The following is a 25,754-nucleotide window of genomic DNA, read 5'->3' on the forward strand; positions in this document are numbered from 1 at the left end:
CAGTTCTCATCAGAGGTTTACATTCACACCATTATTCACATCAAGATCAAATTAGTTTTTCTGCTTTTGACGATTTTCTTTTTGGAATCTAGATTATTTTGGATTTTCTGTAATAGACACGTGTTCAAATATACTCATACAACCCCAATAATATTTGGATGTGCCACTGATTTTATGAGAAAGGATAGAGCTCATTTAAATATTTAGTTTCCTGGCAAAAAAACAAACATACGTTCATTTAACCATAGTTGATCATTTTCAATGATGTTGAGGTTGTGACCAGTTCATTTAACTTTAAGCTACTATACCAATTCTAATAAAAAAATCAACTAACTGAAATGAGTGGTCAAATGTCAAGCAACATTATGCCATGACCTCGTTGATGACTAGAACATATTGCTGTCCCTTCTCTGTAACTTGCTATTGGATGTGAAATATTATTCAAATATTCAAATATCTGAGCCTGTATTCATCTCAGCAAGACAAAATCCACAATACAATTAAACTTGTGACTTTAGTTTTACTTTTCACCAAATGTTGTATGTTATCCATCTATCCGGAAAAAAGAAAAGCGCCAACAAATCATGAAAAGCCCACAGTAAAAATGTTATTCCTGCTAATGATGCGTTGATGCAAACATCTGACTGGAACTATTTGCAGCAGGCCTAGCCATTCGAACGTGAGACAAAAAAAATAAAAAAATACATTCACTTAGCTCTCCTAATGTACTGGTTATCTCAGTCCTCTTTTGTTTCTTTGTTGAACATTTTCAAGATGTCAGATGTTGCCGTTCTGTTTTTTTTATTATAATTATTATTATTTCAGTCAGGAAGACATTGTTCTTGTTATTTCTCCCAAGCCAGTTTTGTCTTTTCTGGGTCGTGCTCTGCTTTTATCCGTCTCTTTACGTCTTTGGTCTTTGACTGGCCTGGAAGCTCCGATCCACGCTGCTGCAGCTGCAAATAAACAAACACAAAGAATGGCTCACTGTAAAGCAGCACTCAAACTAATACAATTGTACATTAGTCTCTACAATTGCCTCATTCCTAACTGCTTTGCTGTATTTAAAACCTTTCTGTTTCATTTATCTACGTTTTAGTTTCCCCCTCCTGTTTTGGCTTTGAACCAATCAGTTTTCAAAGAGTCATCACGTTTTCTTTGCGAATCAATGACAGTAGGCATACCTATTTCCTGTAAAATAATATACATTTCTTTACATTTTAGATGAATTAACATTTATTTGGAAAATAGTCACTTTTACTTCACCAGAAAGCCCTAAACATAATGTTCTGTTATTTTAGAAGAAATGTCGCGCTGCACTTCCTGCATTAACAACAGACCTTCTGACTGAAACAGGAAGTGGTTAAAGCCAGTGTCTTACAGGAGGCGACACTGACTTAATTTAGACCTCACCGATTTGAATTCAAGAGAAAATTTAATTGAATGTGTAAATTATTCAATTATATTTAGACCTTTGGTAATTCATGTAAATATAATAATTTGCTGTGCAAAGTCCAAACCAATTTTCATAATTAATTTTGACACAATAGTCGCCAACATTTTTTTTTATCATTACTAATTCTCTAACCACATTTAATAATAGAAAAGAATAATTAAAAAAAATCATTAAGGATATACAAACAGTAAATTAATTAATTACAAGACAGAAAAAATATTTATTGGAATAAAAACAGCAATTATGTTAGAAACGTATGGTAAATAATTTGATCATAAAAATATTGTTTTTTATTGTTGTATCTTTTTTATTGTCCTTTTAATCAGAATTTGTTTGCACAACTAAGTTCAAAATAAGAGTGTTTTAAAACACACGTGAAGCTCTCATACTTACAGTAGCTTTTATTTGTATACATGCAAAAGCATAAGAAACACTTCAGTCTGTTCTAAATCCATCTTAGATAAAATTTATTAACTTACAGAATTGAGGGAAAGGGACATACTTTTTATTTAAAACACAAACATTTACTATTCAAACTGAAAAAGGCTTAATAATTGAGGTTTCCTGTAAGAATATGCGATAATAATCTGTTTTATAATCACCGTTAATTACAAGATTGCCTCCTGCTTCAGGGTGCGGCTTTACTTCAGTGTTTGGGGCCGTCTGACAAATTGCAACCAGTCGACCAAAAACTAAACACTCTAGCCTTTATCAAAAATACGGTGCCCTATTTCTTTAGGTCAGTCCATGTGTTCTAGTTAGCAAATCATAACCTCTTTTGGCCCAAGTTTTGTTTTCAACAATTGGACTTAGCTTTTTGCCAATAACTCAGCCTCAAATATGCATCTTGTAATTAGTGCCGTTCTCACGGGTAACTGAGGACCTTCTTTGTTTTGGCTAGTCTTCAACCCGTCTGCTTGCTTAACTCCTGTGCCCAGCAGTAGTTTTACATATTTTTTAAATACCTTTCTGGTTTTGGCATTCATTTTAAAACACCTTAGATTTTAAATCGGTGTTTTAATTAGTGCATGCTGCATTTGACCTTGAATAAAGATCACCTATTTCATACCTGTTTGTTATCACAATGAATGACATCACTGGATTAACTTCACACTGCTATTATTTTAACACTGCCCTTTCATTTAAGGATTCAGCTACACAGAATCATCAACAGGTATGCCATGAAGCTGTAGTTTTTTTTTTCTTTTACTCTACTGCACCCACTAGTTCATTATTGTACAGCAGAAATATGATTTCTATCAAAACAGCGGCTAATCAGGTTTTAGCTGTTGGAATGCTATTATTTTGAACACGGTTGTATTTGAAGACTGAAATCCAAATAGATACACATTTCTATACTAATGAAAATGCAATTGTTTTGTTGAAAACATTACATTTTGGAAAATCTAACATTGTGCATTCAAGGTTCAGGAATCAAGGTTGTAACTTACAGTCTACAGCCATCAGAGAGGAGGAAGAGGAATTTGCTTCTCTGGAGAAGTCAGAGCTGTTTGAAAAGGAATTTAAAATATAAATGAAAATCCAGATGAAAACCTGCAAACATTTTCTATGCACAATTAAAACTCAATATCTAGACTGTTACAGGGCTTGAAGAGTAGAAACAAATCTCTGATGTTTGTCCAACACATATTGAAGATAATTTAAGTAACGTGTTAAAAAGTTATTGCTGAATTAAGACTAAAACTATTTTAGTCCAATTTGTGAATAATTATTGCAAATACTTTTCCAAATGTAGCCTTTTTCTCTTTTCTAAAAGTAGAAACAGTCTATTTTTCACGCCATTAACATTGAGGGTACGCTGTTTGCTGCATTTTAGCAGAAGTTGTATCAACAAAGGGAACTCAAAGTCTGGAGGCTGAAAGCGAAAGGATGTGTGATGAGACCAAGAAACAAAAATAGGCAGTAAGTAAAGTTGAGGTTTTAAACTAAAGACTAAAGAGAAGACTAAAGACTAAAAAGGGGTGGGGAAAAGTCAGAAAAGCATGAAAAATGTTTTAGCACTTTTTTAAACGAATTTCCTGATTAGTTAATTTACCCTGAACCATTCCATACATGTCAATTTTCTGCGAAGACTAAAAAGAAATAGAGACGTATAACAAAAATACTAATGCATAAAACAATCAATGCAACCTCTGTTTTAAAAATATGCATATTTGCAACCTGTTGAGTCCCTTACAGTTAAACATTGCAGATATTATGCTGAGTTCTGTTAAATTTACAAAACTGTCTTGCATCTCTGAAGAGTCATGAGAGCATCTGTTCTATAAATAAGCAGTGCCCTACCTGTTCGCCTGTGGTCTGTCGCTGTCAGCCTGCAGAGCAAACAAAAAACAGGTCACAATGATCTTGTCAACTTATCACACGATCAATCTATTCAAGCCAACGAGCAAACTTGCATTGTGAGATTGGCCGAACGGAGATGGGCAGTCTGGGGCAGCGATGTTTTTCGGGGGAATGGGCGGAGCTCTGAGGTGAGAGCTGTTGATCTGAGAGTCCAAACTTGAGAACTGTAAAGAAAAAAAAAATGCTGTTAGTCAGTGGAGAACATTTCTTCCCCCCTTAAGGCGTGCTGATATATCTTTAAAATGAAGTCCCCTTAATCTTGACAAGCATCTACTTGTAAAATACATTGATTGGCAAATCACTCCAAATTATTAGATACAAGACAGGGCATTAATGATGGCTTGATAAAATTATGCAACAGTCGGAGCTTATGTGAGCCAAACAACAGACAATTCAAAATTATGTTACTGAGTCTCGGGAAAAGGAAAAACTTTGATTCCGTTTTCCTGTGGGATAATTAAAGTACTTTTGGATTAAATTGAAAAGGAAATGTTTTGCACATTAAAGTTTTACATTGTTAAAGATCAAACGACCAGAAAAGTAGTCTATGACCAAATATTCTAATTATGTGTATAAAATCAACATATTTTAGATACTTTGATCATTTACATATCCTGTCATCTCAAAGAATATGCTATTTAACCGGTCCTCAGCACGATGTTGCCATGAAAGCCAAGTTTCAACAGATGTTACAGATACATACAGGACTGTGAAAAGGTTTTGAACACTTGGAAACAACCTAAGAAAATATAAAAGCAGTTTGTTAAATTATTTCACTTGTTAAGAGAAAAAAGCTATCTAAACCATCCAGGCCCTGTGTGAAAATAATTATTGTTTAATTATAATTTAACTTTCATTAACCACATTGTTTTATAGGTTCAATTTTCCTACAGAGACACAGAATCAAGAAATGACTGACGCAGATTCAGTGTTAGAACATGAAGTAGATTAAAAGAGCCCAAAGAGCAACATATCATGCCCCCGATCAAAAAAATTCAAGAACCGGTGAGAAACAAAGTCACAGACACGTATCAGACTAGAAAAGGTGTATAAAGTCATTTCTGAAGCTTTGCGACTCCAGTGAGGCACAAAGAGAATCATTGTCCACAATTTGAGAAAACATGGAACAGTGGTGAACTTTTCCAGCAGTGGCCAGCCTTTTAAAATGATTTCAAGAGGGCATAGACAACTCATCCAGGAGCTCACAAAAGAACCCAGTATAACTTCAAAAGACCGCCGCCCTCACTTGCATCAGGTACAGTCAGTGGTCATAATTTACCCGTAAGACAGAGACTGAGTAAATATGGATGGCCATGGGAGAGGTCCAAGTGGGACAACCACAGAAAACGTTAAGAGCACAAATGCCCATCTCACTAAACAACATGCTCATAATTATTCTGTGGACAAAATATTCTGTGGACTGACGAGATCAAAGTGTACGTTTTTGTAAGGTGTGGATACTGATTCATCCAGCATAAAACTAACGGCATTTGAAAATGAGCCAAATATTTTGGCGATGGTATTGCGATACTCTGGGGCCTTCGTCCTGCTTCAGGACCTAGACGGTTTGCCGTGTTTAGTGAAACTTTGAGTCATGCTCAGTGTGTGACCTCAGGCTCAAGCGCACTTGGGTTATGTAGGAGGACAGTGATGCAAAGCGCAACAGCAAGTCCACATTTGGGTGGCTCGGAAAAGGAAAGGAAAATAGCTTTGACTAGGTGGTTTTTGGAACCTTCCTAGACACAGTTTTTTCCACAGTGATAAAATAGACTAACGGCCAGTTATTGCAAGCACTTGATGGTTGTCGTTGCTGCCGATCCGGCCTTTTTTAACAAAGGACCAGATTGGTTTGGGTATTTTTTGTTTGTTTTTAAATGAAATCAACATGTTAAACTGCATTTTGTAGTTTCTTACATTGTGTTTCTTTGCTAATAACATTTGTTTGATGATTTGAAACATTTAAGACTAACAAAAAAGCACAACCAGAAAAAACCGAAAGGGAGCAAACACCTTTTCACAGCATTGATAATTATTATTGTAAGAGTAACAACAAAATATTTTCAAATTTAAAGTAATACAATATACAATTCTTGGACATATACAGTATGCATCTTGAACAGATTTGGACAAACTGGTACTTTTTCAGGTTGTAGTCAAATGCAACACGTTATACATTTGACTCTGTCACTCTGTGATGGTTGGTATATAGACAAACCAAATTTTTACTAAATTAAATCACTTCTATTTTTCAATAGTCATAACCATTTAAAGCTGATTAAAGAAAGTATATCTTTCACAATCTGCATCTGAATACAAAGATTCAGATGTTGCATCTGGCCTGGGGTTGTTTGCAACATGTTACCAATACAATATATTTCACTGTTAACAAAAGGATTATTGCTATATGTATCGTTTTACAGTTGTATCAAAGAAATATGTTACGATATTATCACAGTGTTATTTATCAGCTTTGATCAGATGGCAATTATACATTGTGGACATCTTATTGACAAACATAAATCCTGAAAATCAGTCGTCCCCAGCCATACCCTTCTTCTCTTGTACATACAGTGGTGTGAAAAGTGCTGTGTGATTTCTTATGTTTCTCAGAACATTAAACAAATTTAAATATTAGTCAAAGACAACAAAAGTAAAGACAAAACACACTTTTTAAATTAAGGTTTTTATTTTTAAGGAAGAGAAAAAATCCAAACCTGTGTGAAAAAGGATTGCTCCTTAAACGTAATACCTGGTAGGGCTGCTCTTAGCAGCAACAACTACAGTCAAGTGTTTATGATAATTTGCAATGCGTCTTTTCCAGCGCTCTGAAGGCAGTTTTGGCCCAATCATCGTTGCAGAATTGTTGAAAGTCAGCCACATTGTAGGGTTTTCAAGCATAAACGACCATTTTAAGGTCACCCTTATTAATAAACCCGTTACCCTTAGTAATAAAAACCTTTATTTAGAAACGACATGTTATGTTTACTTGTGTTGTCTTTGACTAATAATTAATTTGTTCTGAAACACATGAAAAAAAAGGAAGGAAACACTTTTATACACCACTGAATGCTAATACTCTACTGCTGCTCCAGTAGCTAACAGCTGGTAACTGCCCCATCTGGCCTGCCTTAATCCTTCATAATGTTAGATGCTAGCCCCAAAATATGGAGGGGGACCACTCTGTCTATGACCCTCTTTCTCACCCTAGGCATACTGAAAAGTGAGAGACACAAATATATGTATTTATTTTTATAGAATTAGACTATTCACTGCATTCACATCTGCATCTAAACAGATTTTTTAAAATCATGTACACAGATAAATGAGGGCAGGCATGCATAAATCTCCTCTCCCTGCTCTAATCTGATGAACTATTTAATATTTAAGTAAAGACGAATAAACAAATGTTTACATACTAATATGTGGTCTGTTTTCTTTTAATGGGGCCTGTTTCAACTGGCCCCTTCCTGTCAGCTATGATAAAAGCTCGTGTGTTAGCGAAACCAGGTGACCTTGATACCTGCTAACCATGTTAGTTAAAAATAAACATTTCTTTCGTTTAAACCATATATATATATATATATGTTTGAGCTAAATCATAAAAACGGTGACAACAGTCAAACAAAAACAAACCTCAGACCAAAAAAATACTTTCACAACATACATTTTTTCCCCCCAATAAATCCTGAAACACCTCTCGAATCTACTTGTTTTTTCTCCGCAAAAAGGGGTGCTTCGAACAAAGCATCATTCCAGCTTGTTTCTGACTGGAGAAAAATATTTGCAACCATCCCCTGTTGCAACTGTCTCCGGTCTCTCCCTACTCTGGCAAAAAAAATAAATAAAAAAATAGACACAATAAAAAGAAACACGTTAAATTATTTACACACCTTCCTGAGGGCAGCCATTTCCTTTACCACCACCTCAATGTCCTCATGGTCCTCTTCTTCTTCGCTTTCGCCATCTTCCTCATCGACCCACTGATGTCCGACTTTCAAGTATGGCTCAATGAGAATGGACTCCGTCCCCCGGATGTCACAGCGGCAGTACGGACAGGTGTGCCCTGCTGACTTCTGCTAAATCACGATCCCAGACCCAACACAGACAAAGACACAAAAAAAAAAAAACAATTCACATGTAACAATCCACCGTAAAGTACAGCCAGTAAAGGTTCAGGCCCTCATGCACAAAGAATCCTAAAACTAAAAGCAGCTCCAACGTCATTTTAGGAAAAATCTTAGAATCTCTCATTTCTGTAATTCTACGATTTTTTGAGAATTGTACCTCAGTAAAATAAAGGTTATTCACATGGCACCATAGGTCTTAAGAGAGCTCCTAAAATTAAAAATTTTTAGGAGTAGTGAGGAGGAAAAATGGTGGAATCAGCCGTTTGGCTGATCCACCACCTAAACAGTGGAGGAAATGAGAACATAAACCTCTTTAACAATCCTACAATTATTAATATATACCGGTAGATAAGATAAACATGATCATTTCCATAGGTGGGAATTAATTGGTTTTAGCAGGAAGACAGTTTAAAGATGTGGCTCTAGTAACTAATAGGAATATAATGGGAAGTAGTATAATAGTCAATAATAGGACTAAATAATAACAAATACATAAGAAATAATTGGAAAATATTGAATAACCAAAAATAAAAACTTGAGATATGTACAAAGTATATAGTACAGAGGATTTCTATGCTATTTACATACTATAAAATGCTCTTAACAATTAAGATTTTAGAAGAATTGAAAAAAGTTGTAGAAACATGCACACACACATACATACATGCAAGCAGGTAATCCCAGAAAAATGCTGACATATCAGATGAATAAAGTAGTAAAATGACCAGTATGGCCATTTGTAACATGTAAACATAATAGGCAAATCTAAATAATGATGAGGATGTAAATAAGGTGCATTCAAACATGTGATGCTGTGACAATTGTTTAATTATCTATGTTTCTTCATCATGACACACATTTCTTAATCCAGTCTAATCAGTTAATTGCGCTCTATCGATTACCAGGAGCACATTTGTGTTTTTTTTTTTTTTTGGCTTCTTGTATCAACCAAACACAGCTCTTAGACTACTGTGTCACAACTAGCAATGGGGTCAACCAGACCTAGGTAACTTTACATCAGAGACCACAAAAATCACATGTGGGATTCCCCAAGGCTCCACCCTGGATACCCTCCTATTCAATATCTGCATGCTCCCTCTAGTTCAGATCATAAAAACAACAATATAACTATAACTATGCAGATGACACACAGCTCTACATCACAGTGTCACCAGGTGACCAGGAACCCATTCAAGCACTAAGTACATGCTTAGAAGAAATCAATGCATGGGTGTGCCCATGCCCAGGTGTGCCAAACTTTTCTTCAGTTGAATAAAAACAAAACTGAAATAACAATTTTTTGGGGAGCAATCAAGAGTTAGCACACAGCTTCAGCTGCTTCAGCTAGTAACCACCAATCAGGCCTGAAATCAGGGTGCAGTGATGGTTCTCAGACCTGAACCTCCAAAAACAACTAAACACAATTACGAAGTTGGCCTTCTACCACCTAAAAAACATTTCTAGGATTAAAGGACTAATGTCTCAGGATCTCGAAAAACAAATCCATGCATATATTTTTAGTCAAACTGATTATTGCCACAGTGTTTTTACAGATCTGCCTAAAAACTCGATCAGACAGCTGCAGAAGACTTTAAACCCCTGAGTTCCTTTACATCAATGTTAAAACCTATTTATGTAGAGTTACCTTTAAATGTTAATGTTCAATTTAAGCTGTTGGGGATCACTGAAACATCATTAGATTAAAGGTATTGGGGACGATCTTCTTTCAGCTTCGAGTTCAGAGGGGATCATCTTATCTGTTGGTTGTCCCACCTGCCTCATTGTGACGTGCTCACCTGAAGCCAAGGTGCGTGCACCTTCCTTGCTAGTTTCTGCTTGTGACCAGGGGATTTCCTACCTACATTCCTGGAAAAAAACATCCACTATACCTTTAAATTTGTAGTCCAACTTATTTTGATTCTACTGCAGTGTACTTTCCTCTGTATGTTTTTTGGTATTCTGTTCATGTCCAGCTTTGAATTGTCTTGTTACTGAAATGTGCTATACAACGAAACTGCCTTGCCTCCTCACTCAGAAAGGAAATTCTGCCGTCTCCTTACTCAGAATAGCTCTCAGCAGCTCTCTGAATCATTCTTAAGTTAAGACTCCATGGCAGGATTTGTTTTAGGCTAAAATAGGAGCTCTCAAAGGACCCTGAGAATCTTTGTGAACACGGGCATGGGCATTTTTGAACTAGCTGTAGTGGAAAGAGTTGAACTTAGCTTCAAAGGAAACTTTTTATGAAAGTGCTGGAAAATACCAACAGTTACAACAGAAACTGTTGACTGAGGTTTTTCGGTTTGTAGCCAGATGGGGAGATGAATGTCAAATGTTTTGACTGCAAGACGTCAACAAAGCATTAAAATGGTGTCAGGTAAGAGATTGCGCTCTAAATGCCTGATTCTGCGGTTAATCAGCAATGAATGAGAGCAGTCTAGAAAAAATACAAATATTTCCATTGTCTTCACACGTCCATGAGGTTTTTCTTTACGTTTCTTCTTCTTCTTCTTCCCATTTATACACACACGCACGCACGCACGCACGCACGCATGCACACACACACACACACACACACACACACACACACACACGCACACACACACGCACACACACTCACTTGACTTTTACTCAAAGTGAATGTGACTGAGGAGGATGTGAAGCTGCACACAGGAAAGAGCCTGGTGTCAGGACACAGCACCTTCATTTCACAAATTAGGCCCCTACTCACATACTAGAAGGCTGACTTGCTAATAGAAACCCTCATGGAGCACAAATACTATGATTTTATAACAGCAGCTATAATACTTTGATGTAGTCTCTTTGCTTTAAAGTATAAGGTGAGGATGTGGCACTGCAGGAGGAAGCAGAACTGTTATTAGACTCAATCCTTCACTTCTGTTTTGACCAACTGCTTCTCTCTTAGATAGAAAACGCACTTTATTAAGTCTTACAAATGCCCCAGTGTGTGAACTAAGTAAAATTTAACAACAATCTTTTAACAACCTTGGTTAAAAGCATTAAAAACTTGAGCATTGTAAATCAGTCTCATATTTCACTATTAATTAAACCATCAACTCATCTGACTTAAATTATTATTATTATTTTTTAGCAAAAGGACTGTTTAAGTTTAGCATCACAAAATTAAATAAACAAACATCCTAACTTGCGGTGTAATCAATGCTTGAACTAAATGTGTTAGCTAGGAGGAAAGGATAATCAGGAAAATCAGTTTCTTTGTTGAAAAACACCAAACACTGCAGGGCACACTGTGCATGATCTAAAGGTGTAATAATGTAACATCTTGGGGTCTCTATGTATTAAAATAATTTATTGTCTCAGATCAGGGTCTGATAAATATAGTATATTTTTCCCTGAATAGAAGTTCCTAAAATCCCTGAATTGTACAATCATGTGATTTAAAAACAAGGTGTAAAACTGTGTTGGTATTTTTTTTTAGATATCTGTATTTTTTTAAATAAATAAGCATCCATCCACAGGGGGTAGCAGCTTCAGTAGGGAGGCCCAGACGTCCCTCTCCCTAGCCACTTGGGCCAGCTCCTCCAGGGGAATCCCAAATAAATATATTTAAAAAGAATATTTATTTATAAATACTACTGGGCCACCCACCCTTTTGGAATCCCAGACAAAGATGTGCAAAATAAATTCCTATTTTACTAAGGAAGAACAAACCCCATTTATCTTTGTAATCCAACCTTTAAGCTGAGCACACTTATTCAGGGTTGGGGAGCATATGTTAAATTATGGTTTTAACAAACTCAGCAACGTTACATTTAGTGCTCCCTTGCTGACAGCCCTTAATGAAAAAAACTCTCTTTGACACCCTCGGTCTTCTCCTATAACGTCTCATAAGGCTAGAGCATACCGAGCTTTGTGTTGCCTCGTATGATGTCTTTTTCTTAACCAGCCCCAAAGGCATTCTGTAAGATGAACTTCTTGGGACCGATATAGCCATTGAAGAGGATCAACTTTCAGTCTATTGAACCCTTTCTGTGTTGATTTGCGCATATGATTTGGATCATTTCCCTGATTAAAGACCCAATGATGGCATATTGTGAGTGCTCTGGAAAGGGGGCTAACATATTTTTATTTTGAAAATTCCGGCATATCAGTGAGTCTAAACAGGCCCACACCATCACAGATCTTTCAGCGTTGTGAACAGAGGAAACGAGGCGGTTTTTCACATAGTCATCCTTTGAGTCACCCGAAACTCTCCCTAAAGGATTGTTGCTGAAAACTACAAACTTAGTCACATTTGAACAAAGTGCAATTCAAGTATCAATTCCACATGATTGTGAAGTTGGTTAAATACATGCCTTTGTTTCCTTCTGTTTGTGACGGGAGGACAGAACATAATGGAATGCCTCCTGAACTACCAGTTCGCACATATATCACGGTTGTCATGGAGATGGTCTCAGAAATTTTATAGGGCAATGTGTAACTTGTCTTATTTATCTGAAAGCAAATTTTGGTTATATTATGTATGTTGTCATCTAAGTTTCAAAAATAACCTAAAGCCAAAGAATGCAATGTATTAAACAGTCAAATGTATGAACTGTAAAAGAAAGTGGCTATTGAAAAATAACAACAACTCAAATCTGAATTTTTTGAGTGCTTATAGCTGCTCCCTTATGCAGGGATCACCACAGCAAGTCATTACAACTTGTATGCAGACTCGGCAGATTTTATACCAGAGGCCCTTCCTGGATCCAAACCTAGTTCCCCAGAATGAAAGACACAGACTTAACTCTCTACACCACTAGAGTTGGCCTACAGAAGTCTAAATATTAAACTGTGTTTTTTGAGCAGAGTGTTATCTAACACTCTGCTAAAAAATTTTAAAATAAAATAATAATAATATATATCAACTGAAAGTTGATACAAATAATATGTATATGTATGCATGTGTTTTTAATACATGTGTTTAAGAGACACTACATTTCTTTCCTGTCAGTAAAGTCCTGTTAGGTCCCTTCTTACTCATTCCTTGAGTAGCAATAAAACGATCCATATCCAGTTGACAGATGACATTTGGGTTTGGAGTGACTAAATTAATCAGAATGGTGAATAAGTTTGATGCAACATAATTATTTCACGTTATATGTAATACTTTCAACCCACTAAAGTCCCCTTGGGATCAATATAGTATATTTGAATTGAATTGGAACAAGCTGCATTATGGCAGACTTATACTTATTTTACAGCATAAAGTTGTACGTCACTTTTGATAGGAATTAAGTGTAGCATTACATGACATTGAAATTGTGGTACCAAACTGACCTGTTTGTGCATACAACATAATAACTTAGTCTGAAATGTTTGATAAAAGCAACTATAGATGAAATATAAAGCTGAACAGATTAGGCTCAAAATTTGGCAAGAAACCAGCCACAGGTGCTCATGCTTAATTAATGCAAAATAAACACTTATGAATGTGTTATAAAATGTTTAAAGATTAATTAATAACATATCTATGAAACGGAGCCTTTTTGTAAAGTGGTACTGAAGTTGCTTAAACTAATTAAAAGTATTTATTTATTGCTTTATAGTTTAATTAATTAATGCATTTATAAACAATAAAGTCACCTCCTGGCAGTCCTACATTTAAATTAAGTGTTTGCATAGAAAAAACAAAGCCTATTTCTACCCTAACCCCAAACCACATTCAAATAACCAGCATTGTTACTGTATGAGGAAAAAAAACCAAATACTAAACCATAGCCTACAAAAATAAACCTAGTTCAGCCACCCCGGACTGCTTCACTTCACCGAGCATGCAGAAACGACCTTAACAGTCAGTGAGAATGTGTATTATTCAGCTCCAGCTCATCCTGCAAATTTGACAAGTGATCAGGATTAAATCTTTATATAAATGGATGAGATTCCTACCCGCCATCCCGTGAGGCAAGGCTGGCACAGGAGGTGCCCACAGGGCTGAATCCGGACGTCCTTATCCCTCTCAGCACAGATCTTGCACAGCTGGAATGTGCTTCCAATCTCACAGTACAGCTCGTACTGCTCCTGTCGATTGTTGATTGGTTTAAGGGACAAAGTAAAGCAGATTGTCATTAAAGCTTTGACATCAAAAATGAGGATCTTCTTTGAAATTATGCAAAAATGTGCATCAACTTGCTTCTGAGACTTGGACTCTTTCCCTGCTGGTCGGCTCACACAAGCTTGTCAGGTCAGGGTTCACGTCACGTCCATCTGGGTACAAGTAGCTACAAGAACAAACAGTTCTTAGAGGAAATGTTTAGACTGACGGGGAACAAGTGAGTGACCTGTGTGTGCTTGCGCTAACCAGCCCTCCTTGAAGCCCTGGATGAGTGCCTGGTAGAGAGGCGTGTTCTGTGGGATGGTCTGGATGATGTCACCTTCAGGGGTCACATGGCCAATGGCCCACTGACCCATTCTGGTGCAGCTCAGTCGAAAGATGTAACTGGAAGGAGGGGAGACTCTTTTATATAAAATTGGATATTATAGTAAAAACACATTATGACACCTTTTACTGTATTGTATTGTTACTGTATTGTTATATTTACCTAATTTTCACACCTTTGATATGCTAATACTTATTCCAATATTTAAACAGATAACAATGTGATCACGCTGCGTGATTCTACTTTTATAACAATACTAAAAGGCTGTTGCTCATTCTGTTGAGAGCATAAACATGAGATTTTGCCCGTGCTCACCTTCCAGGTCTGTGCAGGTAGTGTTCGAGCCGTGCTTCAACTTGGTCATAGGTGAGGAAGGCCATGTAGCCTGGATGGGTCACAGCAAGCTGGTTCCAGTTTCTTATAAGTGATCTCCAAGGCTGAAAGAGGAGACGCCGTATGTAGATATTGTCATTTTTCAGAGATGTCGCACAACTTTCTTTACACTTTGTTTTGAGTAAAAATGTGTGCCACCATCTGCTGGAGTCCCCTTTCTCTAAAATATTGTAAATATTTAGCACTCTTTTTTGATTTATTGATGCAACTTCTGCCTAGCTCTGGAAACCATTTGCTTACCTGAAACAGTCTTGTGAAAATATCAAACTCAAACACTGAAATATTATCATTACAGGTGAGGTCAATTGTTGATTTCAGAGCCATGGCCTCCATCCCTTCCTCAAATGGATGCACACTTTTCAGTTGTTCTTTAAATTTTCTCCACTGCACTATACACCTATCAGAGCACAACAATGTTCAGTTATTAATTTATATGAAACAGATAAAACAATGATGACAAAACACACATATACAAAGAAAATCTAAACTCACATGGTTCCAAAAGATTTCTTCCAAAACTGATCTGCTTCAGTCTTTGTCACTTTGTAGGTGTCACCCTGAAAATACCCCCCTGGAAACATGGCTTTCAGCTCCCACAGCATGTGACTGAACAGCAAGGACAGTTTGGTGAGATTCCTCCTGACAATAAAAAAAAACAAAGCAAACTTTCAGGGTCAGGTACAGGTAAAGAAACAGACTTGCTCTAAGAAAAGATATATGTTTGCATTAGCGGAAAATGTACAGTTCCTTAGTCATACAATTTGATTTTTATGGAGCAAAAACAAACAAACAAAAACAACATAGCATAACACATTTATTTAGTGCAAAGTGCTGAAAAATTTGCAAATTATATAAAAAGTCAATGAAAAGAAAATTAGACAAGTTAAAAATATTTGTGTTAAAATGATTAAAATAGCAGAGTACAAGTTGCCCATGAAGTGAAATTAAAATGAGAGTAATGTGCTCAGACCTTGTTCCAGTTAAAAGTCACACATCAGCATTTTGCACAACCTGCAGACGCCTAATAATTGCATCAGTAACCCCAAAATAGAGCATGTTACAGTTATCTAACCTATATTTATTAAATGCATGTCAAAAAGCCATGTCATTTCAAAAAGCTGACTTGATAGAATGGGCTTTATTTTGATAAACTGCCTCAAATGAAAAAAGATAGATATTACAACAGTCCTAATCTGGCTTTCCGGTTTAAGATCTGCATCAATATTCATACATATGTGTGATGTTTGGCCTAACATACTATGCCAAAGAACCAAGATCTATGGTGGAGGTCTTTAATGTGTCATCAAAAACCATCACTTCTGTGTTTTACTCATTCAAGTGCAAAAAGTTCAAACCTATACAGGCCTTTGTGTCACCAATATATTTACAGAGTGAGTCTACTGAGAAACCTTTGCTCTTTTAAGAAGGAAATAAATCTGGGAGTCATCTACATAGCAGTGGAAAGAAACCAAATGTTTCCTGATAATAAAGCTGAGGGGTAGAAGATGCAGAGAGAAAAGTAGAGGGCCTAAAACTGAGCCCTGTGGGACCTCACATTAAAGTCAATCTCAAAGTTTGACAGAGAACGTTTTTTTTTTCTGCCAAATAAGATTAGAACCACTGCAATGCAGTAGTCCTGACACCCAGCCACTGCTCTAAACAAGAAATTTAAATTTCCTGATCTACGGTGTCAAAGGCAGTAGTAAAATCTAAATGCACCCTGATAACAGTGTCACCTGAACCAGCAGATTAAAATACAGGTAAAAACTCTTAAACGGGCAAATACTGTCCAAAGTCTTAAAACCAGATTGAAAAACCATGTTCTTCTAAAAAAGCCATAGAAATTAATTGCTTGTAAATTACATTTTCAAGAATTTTTAGGGATAAAAGGCATTTAGAGCAACACCATGTCAAGTTTTGACTCAAGTATTAGCTTAATTTGAGATATATTAAATGATTTTTCAGGTCAATATACAGCTCAGACTGCTGTAACAACAAAACAAAACAGGTATGTCGATTACTTGATGAGAGCTATTTTTATTCTCTGATGTAGGATTTAATCTAGAGGTGTGAATGTGGCCTTGTCTTTACAAGTAACTCAATGACTTCTCGAACTGCTGGTCCAAAGTGGTCTACTATCAGATTCCAAAACACGCGCAGGGACTGTTTAATTTTTTTTTTCGAACTGTGCAGCGTTTACAGTGGGTTTCGGGGGTGCTAAAAACCAGTCGTATTTTGTTATTTGATTTTACACTTGAAGTTTATTCTTCTTCTGTTTACCTTGAGCTTTCCTACACTTTCTTTTGGCAGCACGGGGGGTTTCTTCCACTCAGGGTTCAAATTTTTCTATTAGTTGCCTGATCTTAAAGGGGACCACAGAATCTAAAACCATGTGCTGAGCTCATCACAGTCACTATGTATTCATTCGGGAAAGCTGCAGTCCTTATTAAAAACAACAGAAAACTGACCAGAAGATAGGGTTAAAAACAGACCAAGAAACATGAGGGATTAAGTTGTAGAGAAATTTAAAGAAGGATTAAATTATAAAAAAAAAATTCCAGCCTTTAAACATCTCACAGAGCACTGCTTAATCCACCATACCCCCAAAAAAGAGGGGTGCTGGTGCCTATCTCCAGCTGTCAATGGGCAAGAGGCGGAGTACAGGTCAATTCAGCGAGAAAAGCTGTTAGTGGCTGAAAGAGACTTGAGACTGGAGTGAAAGTTTACTTTAAGCATAACCAAATCTCTAGCATACAACCAAAGCTACAAAGGAATGAAAAAGCCTGTGTCATAATGGCCCAGTCAAAGTTCAGACCTAAATTTAATTGAGAATCTCCAGGAAAACGTGGGAAATAGCTGTATTGTTTTTCGTCCACTGTGGACTTTGTGTTGGTATATTACAAAAGAATCCAAAGAAAAGACAGTTAAATTTGTGGTTGTAGTGTGGCCAAACTTAATTTAAATTAGAATACTGGATAATATCTGCATTTATTGTATTATAATTATTTCAAATTTACCCAGCCACTCATAAAACCAGGCCTTGCTGTAACTTGAGAGTTTGTTGAGCTGGCAAATAGAAGCATTACTGAAGCCTTTCTGGTATTTTCCATAGACACACACACAGGTGAACACTCAACAAGCAGTCCAGCTAGCAAACAGGATGCAGGCTTCTGCAAGCTTGTCTGTAAAATACCACAAAACGTTCCACTGGCCAGTGTGTCACCTCAGACCACTTTTAAAGAGTCTCACTTGCCTTTTTTTAATTAGTTGATATGCTTTTGGCATAGTGTGTTTTTTTTTTACTTTTCCACATGCATGCGGTTTTTTTGCACAATGTCACACCTTGAATACTGCGTTCAGAATAACTTTAACATATTGTAACACTTGCAGCGGATGCTCTTTAACAAGACATCTGTGTGATGTAAAAACAGTATTTGTCACACTTTCATGCTATGGGTCAGGAAATAATGCAAAGTTCGACTACTTTCAGTTAGTAGTGGTATATAACACAGTCAGGAAAGCCTTCGCGATCCGTCCAGGGTCTAGAAATCCTTTTAAGAAATTAGGAAAATGGCTGTGAACAACTATCTTATTGACAAAAAGACAACCTCTGCTGAGGAGAGGAGTAGTAGAGGTGGAGATGGGAGGAAATGCGTAAGCCACATCTCTCGCTATGGCTGGGCCCATGTATTTAAAAATACATTTCAAAGGACATCAACCCTGTGGTAAAATTTACAGTAACAACCCAGTTTATCTCTGTGTGTACTGCAGCATATGCCACCTCACCGTGGTCACTATTTTAAGCCTGCTACTAAAAAAAACAAAACGTGTGTCTAACTATTACAGAGAAAGAGTCGAAAAAAAGCACAATAAGTAGTGCATTTAATATTGGCACGCTTCCCTTCCTGGTCCATCATCTCCACCTGTCTAATGTTAGGTTTACTAAGCTGTACACAACATGGACCCTCTGTGTGAGAGCTGTAGGTCATCTCCCGCCACATTTGGCCACATAGTCTAGGTATGTCCAACACTTTACTACTTTTGTAACTCCCATTTAAAAAAAGTAGCATGAAACAAAAGAGGAAATAGGTCACTTTGGCTTTATGGGAACATTAGTTGTCTTACGATCGGAAAGTTATGGGTTGATTTCAGCGTCCTGCTGCCACAAGTCAATGCGCGCCCGAGCAAGGCACCTAAACCCAAGTTGCCTGCTGATCTGAAGATCGGTGTATGAAAGTGTGCGTGTCTGGCAGTGTGAATGGGTGAATGTGGCTCTTGTGTAAAACACTTTGATCAGCCAGTAGGACAAGAAACACGCTTTAGCAATTCAGTCAACTGATCAATTGATCGGTGGCTATAATTATAGCGGATAACTGGTGGGTCCAGAGTACTTAATGTACATGATATTATCTGTTTATTATAGAAACGAATCAGTCTTGCTACACTGGAAACAAACCCAACCTCCTTCTTGTACCATGATGCTCTGAGATCATGAAAGACTTTAAATCGGAGAAGCTCTGATAAACGCTGCCGCGCTCCACCGCTAAATTTGAGGCAATCTGGAAGCCGTTCACTAAACACGTTAAAAAGCGAGCATATCGACAACTTTATTTAGTTCTGTTTTAAATTTTATTTACTTATTTAAATACATGCACACCCCAAATGTGGAGATTTGCATAAATCTGTTTCGTCTGAGTATAACAGCACGTGTGAAGCACAACATATTCATTTTTATTTTCTTTGATATTCCTTAACTTTTCTGTTGGAACCAATTGTGACAAATTGGTACTGTTCATCTTGCTGGCTCACAATTTAATTTTTAAATTGATACAAGCACAGTTGGATATTTGTGACACTGCTTGTTCCGAATATAGGCCTGTCTTGCTTTACTTTGCTTATTTTCTGTTCCTTTTTTCGTTATGTACTATAACCTACTTTTAAAAATGCTGATAGCTTCTAATTCTTCTTCATGTTCATAAACCACATATAAAAGATTCAAATTTGTAAAACAATAAGGGGAAAAAAGAAAAACGCAAGGTTATTGCAAAATTCATATAATTTGCTAATAACCTTCTCTTATATCTTGCAACATAGCATTTAATAATATGAGTGATCTTCATTTTTTTTTTTCATTTGTATTTTGGCGTTGTGACTGCAATTTTGTAGATTTTTGTCAATTTAAGAATAGCTGACTTGTTTCCTGAAATTCAAATGTGTTCTATATTTTAAAGTAGTCTGGTGTGTTATATAGAACACTTTGGGGAGATGCAAATACATTTTTGGGAAGTGCTTCATGTTGGTACAGATTAATTTCTGTATTTTACCCACATGATCCGTAATAATGAAAACTTCCACAATTTAACTTTTACCACACACACAAATGTGAGAGAAATGTTACATATTTGCATCTGTTCTTAATCTTCTGCCGCCAGTGTCTTGCACAACTGATGTAACAGACCGACCGCGACATGTTTCGCTGTGTGCTTCTGTCGGCTTCACCATCAGCCGGTTCTGCTTCAGGCCTTGTTTGACGGCCCGCAGTGTTGTTCAAAAATCAACATTCAACTTTTCAGAAAGAGACTGATTATTTGCTCACAAGCCAGTGACAAAGAACACGTTGAAGTGAGACATTTTTAAAATGCAGAAGATGTTATTCACACACTTTGGCATGTCAGCCACAACACACGTAACAGTATATGAATTTGCTGCTTGGCTGCCCATGCGGGCCTTCTTCAGTAAGAAGCCCATCTGTTGTGGAAGAAGATTCAAAACAATGGCCTATCTGACGTTCAATTTTTGCTAAAAGACAGCCTCCACTTGTATACGTCTGCATTAACATAAAGGTGCATTCAATGAATTAGAATAGCATTAAAAAGTTTACTCAAATAAAAAAACAAAAAACAAATTCAGTTATCCAGATTCCTTATACTCATCTTGATAACTTTTAAGCATTATACATTTTTGTCATTATGGCTCCTTTTAGAATTGCTTGTGAATAAAAACGTTTTTTTATTACATAAATATAATTTTATAGTCTACATATTAAGAGGAAGAATACTGACTTAACAGTTATCAATAAAAAAAGACGTTGACATCCTCCATATGGTTGGTAAGCCACAAAAGAACATTGCTAAAGACGCAGGCTGTATCCAAGCAGATTAATGAAAAGTTGAGTGGAAGGAAAAAGTGTGGTGGAAAACGTTGAAGATGCAAACAAGGGCCACTGCAGCCTAGATTCACAAGACGTGGACTGAGGCTGGAGTCAGTGCATCGAGCACCTCCACACACAAAAGGATGGAGGACCCGAGGTCCATCTTACGCATTTCTCGTGTCACACCACTCATGAACCAGAGGTGTGAGGAGAGGAGCCCTACCTGGACTATGGAGTAAAAGGACAGGAGTCCTATTTAAGAGTTGAAAGTCTTCCCTGTGACAGCTGGAGATAGGCACCAGCACCCCTCGCAACCCCACAAGGGATAGGCGTGTTAGAAAATGAATGCATGGATGGAAGTCTTCTTGTGAGATGGCGTTTCAGTCGGATATCAAAATCTCAGAGTGTGGAGGAAGAGAGGAGAGGCACAGAATCCTCGCTTCCATAGCCGATGGTGATTTTGGGACTGTCCAGCTGCATTGATGCGGTAATCTATGTGAAAGATGTAAATATGCTCTACTGTACATGGACATAGTTCTCAGTAGGACAACATTTCTGTTGAAAATACTATTTATAAAATTTGTCTTGTAACATTTATATTTTATGAAATAAGTAATTTTTCGGTTTTATTACTTGAGCGCAGCAATCGTAAAAAGATTAACAGAAATAAATACTACAAATATATCCATCTCTGTGTATTGCATCTTTGCTTTAGATAGATATCGCTTCTGTTTAATTGAATCGGTTAAAACTAAGTAACTTATGATGATAATCTAATTTACTGCACTGTGCCTGTATATTTCATCGCTGAATGCATTGAGTAAATAGTGGAATCGCTAGAGCTCAGAGCCAGACCATCAACTTACTGGGTTAGGTTGTTATTCTGTACTGCAGTCGGGCTTTGCGAGCCTAATTAGTATTTAGTTCGATCCCTCATCTGTAGCGCTCATTAGTGTTAGGAGCAAAATATGCTGTTCGATTTTCAGACAAATTTACTTTGCAGAAAGACGCCTACAAATACCTGAGAATTATGAGGTTTCAAGTTTATAAAGCGTTACCTCAGTAATAAATAGACAAATGCATAATCAGCCTGAGAATGAACAGAATTTTAAACCCCACTTTTTCACTAATTGACATTTTTAATACAATGGAGGTCGTTACTGCAACAAGAAAAACAAAAAAAGTTTAATTTCAGTATTGTCTTAAAACATTTTGAATGAAACAAAACACATAGATGGACTAATCATGTGTTTATCTCCCAAATTTAACATGTGATGCGTTCATTATTCATGCTGGACAGACAGCCTTTCTTTACCAGAGTAAAGATGAGAACCATAAAATAATGTAAATCCTTCTGTGGAGTCAATCAACTTGGGGATAAACAGACAACTTGTCAGTTCGGAAACTATTTCTCGCACTCTTTCTTTAGCGATTCAAATTCAAAGATTGTTCTTGTTGTCGTTGCTTTTTCAGGTTTCCTGCTATAGCCTATTAGCATGACAAAGAAGCATGTTGTGTCCCCTTTTCCACATTCATCGTTAGTATTCCCTACAGGAACAGGAGAAGGCTGTTCAGACTCCAAATAAGCTGTTTATGTGAAAAAGTCCACTTTAGGAACACTGTTTACAGTCATTGCCTCTTTATGCGCATTGTGAGTTTTATATTATGATTCTGGAAAACATATTTATAGTTCTTTGTGGAGAATATGGAGTTAAATTATGTTTTAAAATGTTTATGTCACATGGGGAATACTATTTTCAATTTTTTTTGTGAATCACCGCAGTTTTTCTGTTTGGGCATAAACCTGTAATACGTATTAAAAGCACCAGTCCAGTTCAGAGGACTTATGGGAGGGCGAGGGATACTTTCCTGCCTGTATTACAAACTTGACTTTGATTCATAAGCAGAAAAACAGAAAAAGAATTTGCCTGTGCAAATTCTCAGTTATCTGGGTCATCGCAACAGCAAACAGGCTCAAATCGGAAGCAGCCGGACTTTTGCTCAGTTCTTTCTGAAAACGTTTCGACACCCATCCATGAGTCTTTGTCAGTTATGGTGGCTCACACTTGAGAAAAGGAAATATATTATAATTGATCTGGTTGAAGCAGAAATAAAATCTTGAGTCTATAATGGTGATATGTCTCTAATAGATATTTGTTTTGCTCCGGTTGCGTAACTTCTCTGGTTTGCTTGCATTAGAATGGAATTTGCATAATAAAGCATACCATTTATATATAAAGCTATGTATATACAGGCATACGTGCGTGACTCATAAAGTAACACATTTTTTTAAAAGATGGAATAAGTTTTTTTTTTTTTTAATACAGCTAAAGATAATCATTTAATATGTCCACATGGACAAAGAAAAATGTTAGTCTTTTAATAAAACAGATATTATTTAGAAGAATTTTTTTTAAAATCAAATGTATTAATTGCAAGAACTTTAAATTAATTACATTTTTATTTCATTTCAGTGAATATGAGTTGGAGCTGTTTTCTGGCACTGAAAACTGATAATAAGATGTCTTCTTACCTGTAGCTAGATGTTTCATCAAAGATCTTCTCTCGCCCCTCTTTGAAAAGCAGCACGGCCCTGTCCGTTTTGTCCAGCAGGTTTCTGACATGGATTCTCAGGTACTTGGCCTCATCTCCTCGTGGAGGAGGGCCTCTTCCCGACCTGACATCCTCATAAGGCTGCCAGACCTGTGTGAGCAAAGTTGAAGTCTCTCGAACCAGATCCGGCAGGTATGGCGGACTGTTCCTCAGGCCCAGCCGAGGGTTCGTGCACAGTTCCGTAAGCCTTTCTAGTCTTTTGAGAGTCTTCTCCGCCAGCCGCAGGTCTTCGCTGGTCAGGGGCTTGGAGCTCATTCTGGTGCTCCTGGAGACTTCTCGACCAGCTTCTGCCATAAAGTTGCTGGTTGTGTGTTTGACAGTGAAGTGAAGCAAAAAGTACCCCAAACGTCTTTGTTTCAGTATGTGTATGCATAAGAGGGCGTGTAGCTATGGATATTGAACTGTGTCATGGGGTGCTTAAAGTTCCGTGTTGATTGCACGCGAATTGATTAAGCAGAAGATGGGTGGAGCTAATGGCTGAAGTTTAGGACTTCAGGTTTTTGAGTGTTCATATTGAGGTTTGTTGTCTGCACCATAATCTTTCTGTGTCCTCAAGTCGATCTGGAGACAGCGCATCCTATCCTCTTCAAACAGCTTCCAGTGTTGGTCCACCTAAGACACAATACAAGGCACATTGTTCTGTATTGGACTGCACATGCTGCCACATCAAATAACATATGGATCACTCACGGCCAAAGTAAACACTGCTGTCCTCTTCTAGGTCCTCTGCCAGATGTTGAACAGAAAAGTAAATGTAAGGCCCATTAGACAATCTCCTGTTTAAACCCCTGTTAAAACATGTAAACTAATAAAAAAAAGCAGTGTTTAGGGCTGACTCCTAGCCTGTTTTCTACCTATTACCATACACACAGAGCCGCAATTATAACACCGTACTTTTCTTACCAGCATTTATGCCAGCAGCAAGACAATCCTACATTCTCAGGGTCACCGAAGCAGGTACATCTGCATGCAGCACAGCGGAAAGAGAGCTGCTTCTTCTTCTCTCTGTCTCTTCAGGTCACCCGTTCTGTTCCTACTTGTCTTGTCTCAGCCCTTTGATTTGTTTCCTGGTTTCAGTAAGACAAACAGGTCTGCTTTTTTTTCTAGTCTGTTGCTTAGGCAAAAAGTATGGGCAGAGAGAGAGAGAGAGAGCGAGGGAGAGAGAGAGAGAGAGAGAAAAAAGAGAGAGACAAAGAGAGAGAGAGCGAGAGAGCGAGGTAGACAGGAAGGTGTGGACTCAAAACTAGATTTACTAGAATGAAAGCAGAACGCACCCACTCACAGAAAGCAATAATAGTTACAGATGGCTTGCCGGTATATAAAATAAAGAAAATGCCAAAGTACCATCTCAGTTGTCAGCAGGAAACTCAGTTTACACTGCAATTAAATGCCTTTATTGAGCCTAGTCATAGCATGTAATCTATTTTAAGATATTCAGGCAAAACTCTGTGAGTAGGTCAACTGGCCTTGTTACAAGAATCATTTTTTTGAGCTTTTGTACTGAACGGCATGTTTGATGGTGCAGACTTTCAAACCATTAAAACGGCTTTGGTCATATGTCAACTTTTCCTCTAGCACCATCATGAGGCCGCTGTCTGTCATTCCACCCGAAAGGGACAGCCATCACTTATGACACAACTATGCCATTACAATGTGATTTATTATATTATTGACAAATTCATGGACTCCTCCTGCAAGATCCTTAATAAAAAAAATCGATATTAGACTATAATTGAATTATATGTTATAATTCAAGAAACAGTTAAACACAACTCTTAGCTTGTTTGGTCGACTGACGGGAAAGTCATCCAGATGGGTTTCACACAACTAACTTAATATACAGAGAATGTAATGATTATAATGGGTTAATATTGAAAGAGAAAGAACCCACAACATTACTGTTTTGTTTCTATTTTATTCTCTATTGGTCTACATAGGAGTGATGCACTACTACAACTTGCATTACCTTGAAAAAATATCTGCATTCTTCAAATTTTATCACAATACAACCGCAGATATCAATGTGTTTCTGTTGGATTTTATGTTAGATTTTTGAATGAATGAATGAATGAATTTATTTCAGACAATTTAACAAATTTAACACACATTTAACAAATATTAAATAAATCAATTTCAGAAAGTACCACATAATAATAAAAAATAATCAATTTAGGAAATTCTTCAACCAAGCACTACATAAAAAAGTAATTGATAAACATTAAATTAAATTTTCTGTTCCAGTTCAATTAAAT

General features: G+C 37.0%; 1 protein-coding gene across 5 annotated transcripts; it reads right to left on the reverse strand.

Annotated features, from left to right (window-relative positions):
- Positions 1 to 24,624, reverse strand: cblc (Cbl proto-oncogene C, E3 ubiquitin protein ligase). Of its 5 annotated transcripts, none has more exons than XM_021308300.2 (14): positions 24,406 to 24,624; positions 24,193 to 24,228; positions 23,423 to 24,114; positions 15,231 to 15,377; positions 14,979 to 15,135; positions 14,661 to 14,782; positions 14,267 to 14,404; positions 14,099 to 14,186; positions 13,855 to 13,986; positions 7,711 to 7,893; positions 3,874 to 3,984; positions 3,761 to 3,789; positions 2,908 to 2,963; positions 1 to 956 (listed from the first exon to the last, which is right to left on the reverse strand). In XM_021308300.2, the coding sequence occupies exons 3-14, from the start codon at positions 23,794 to 23,796 to the stop codon at positions 826 to 828; spliced, it is 1,668 nt and encodes a 555-aa protein (XP_021163975.2). In that variant the 5' UTR covers positions 23,797 to 24,114; positions 24,193 to 24,228; positions 24,406 to 24,624; the 3' UTR covers positions 1 to 825. The 5 variants fall into 5 exon arrangements, with proteins under 5 accessions (XP_021163975.2, XP_012737364.2, XP_012737365.2 ...); XM_012881910.3 differs by having other exon boundaries at positions 7,711 to 7,896; XM_012881911.3 differs by lacking the exon at positions 24,193 to 24,228 and having other exon boundaries at positions 7,711 to 7,896.
- Between the last annotated feature and the right edge of the window lie 1,130 nt (positions 24,625 to 25,754).

This window comes from Fundulus heteroclitus, chromosome 3, assembly GCF_011125445.2.
Source record: "Fundulus heteroclitus isolate FHET01 chromosome 3, MU-UCD_Fhet_4.1, whole genome shotgun sequence".
Taxonomy (NCBI): domain Eukaryota; kingdom Metazoa; phylum Chordata; class Actinopteri; order Cyprinodontiformes; family Fundulidae; genus Fundulus; species Fundulus heteroclitus.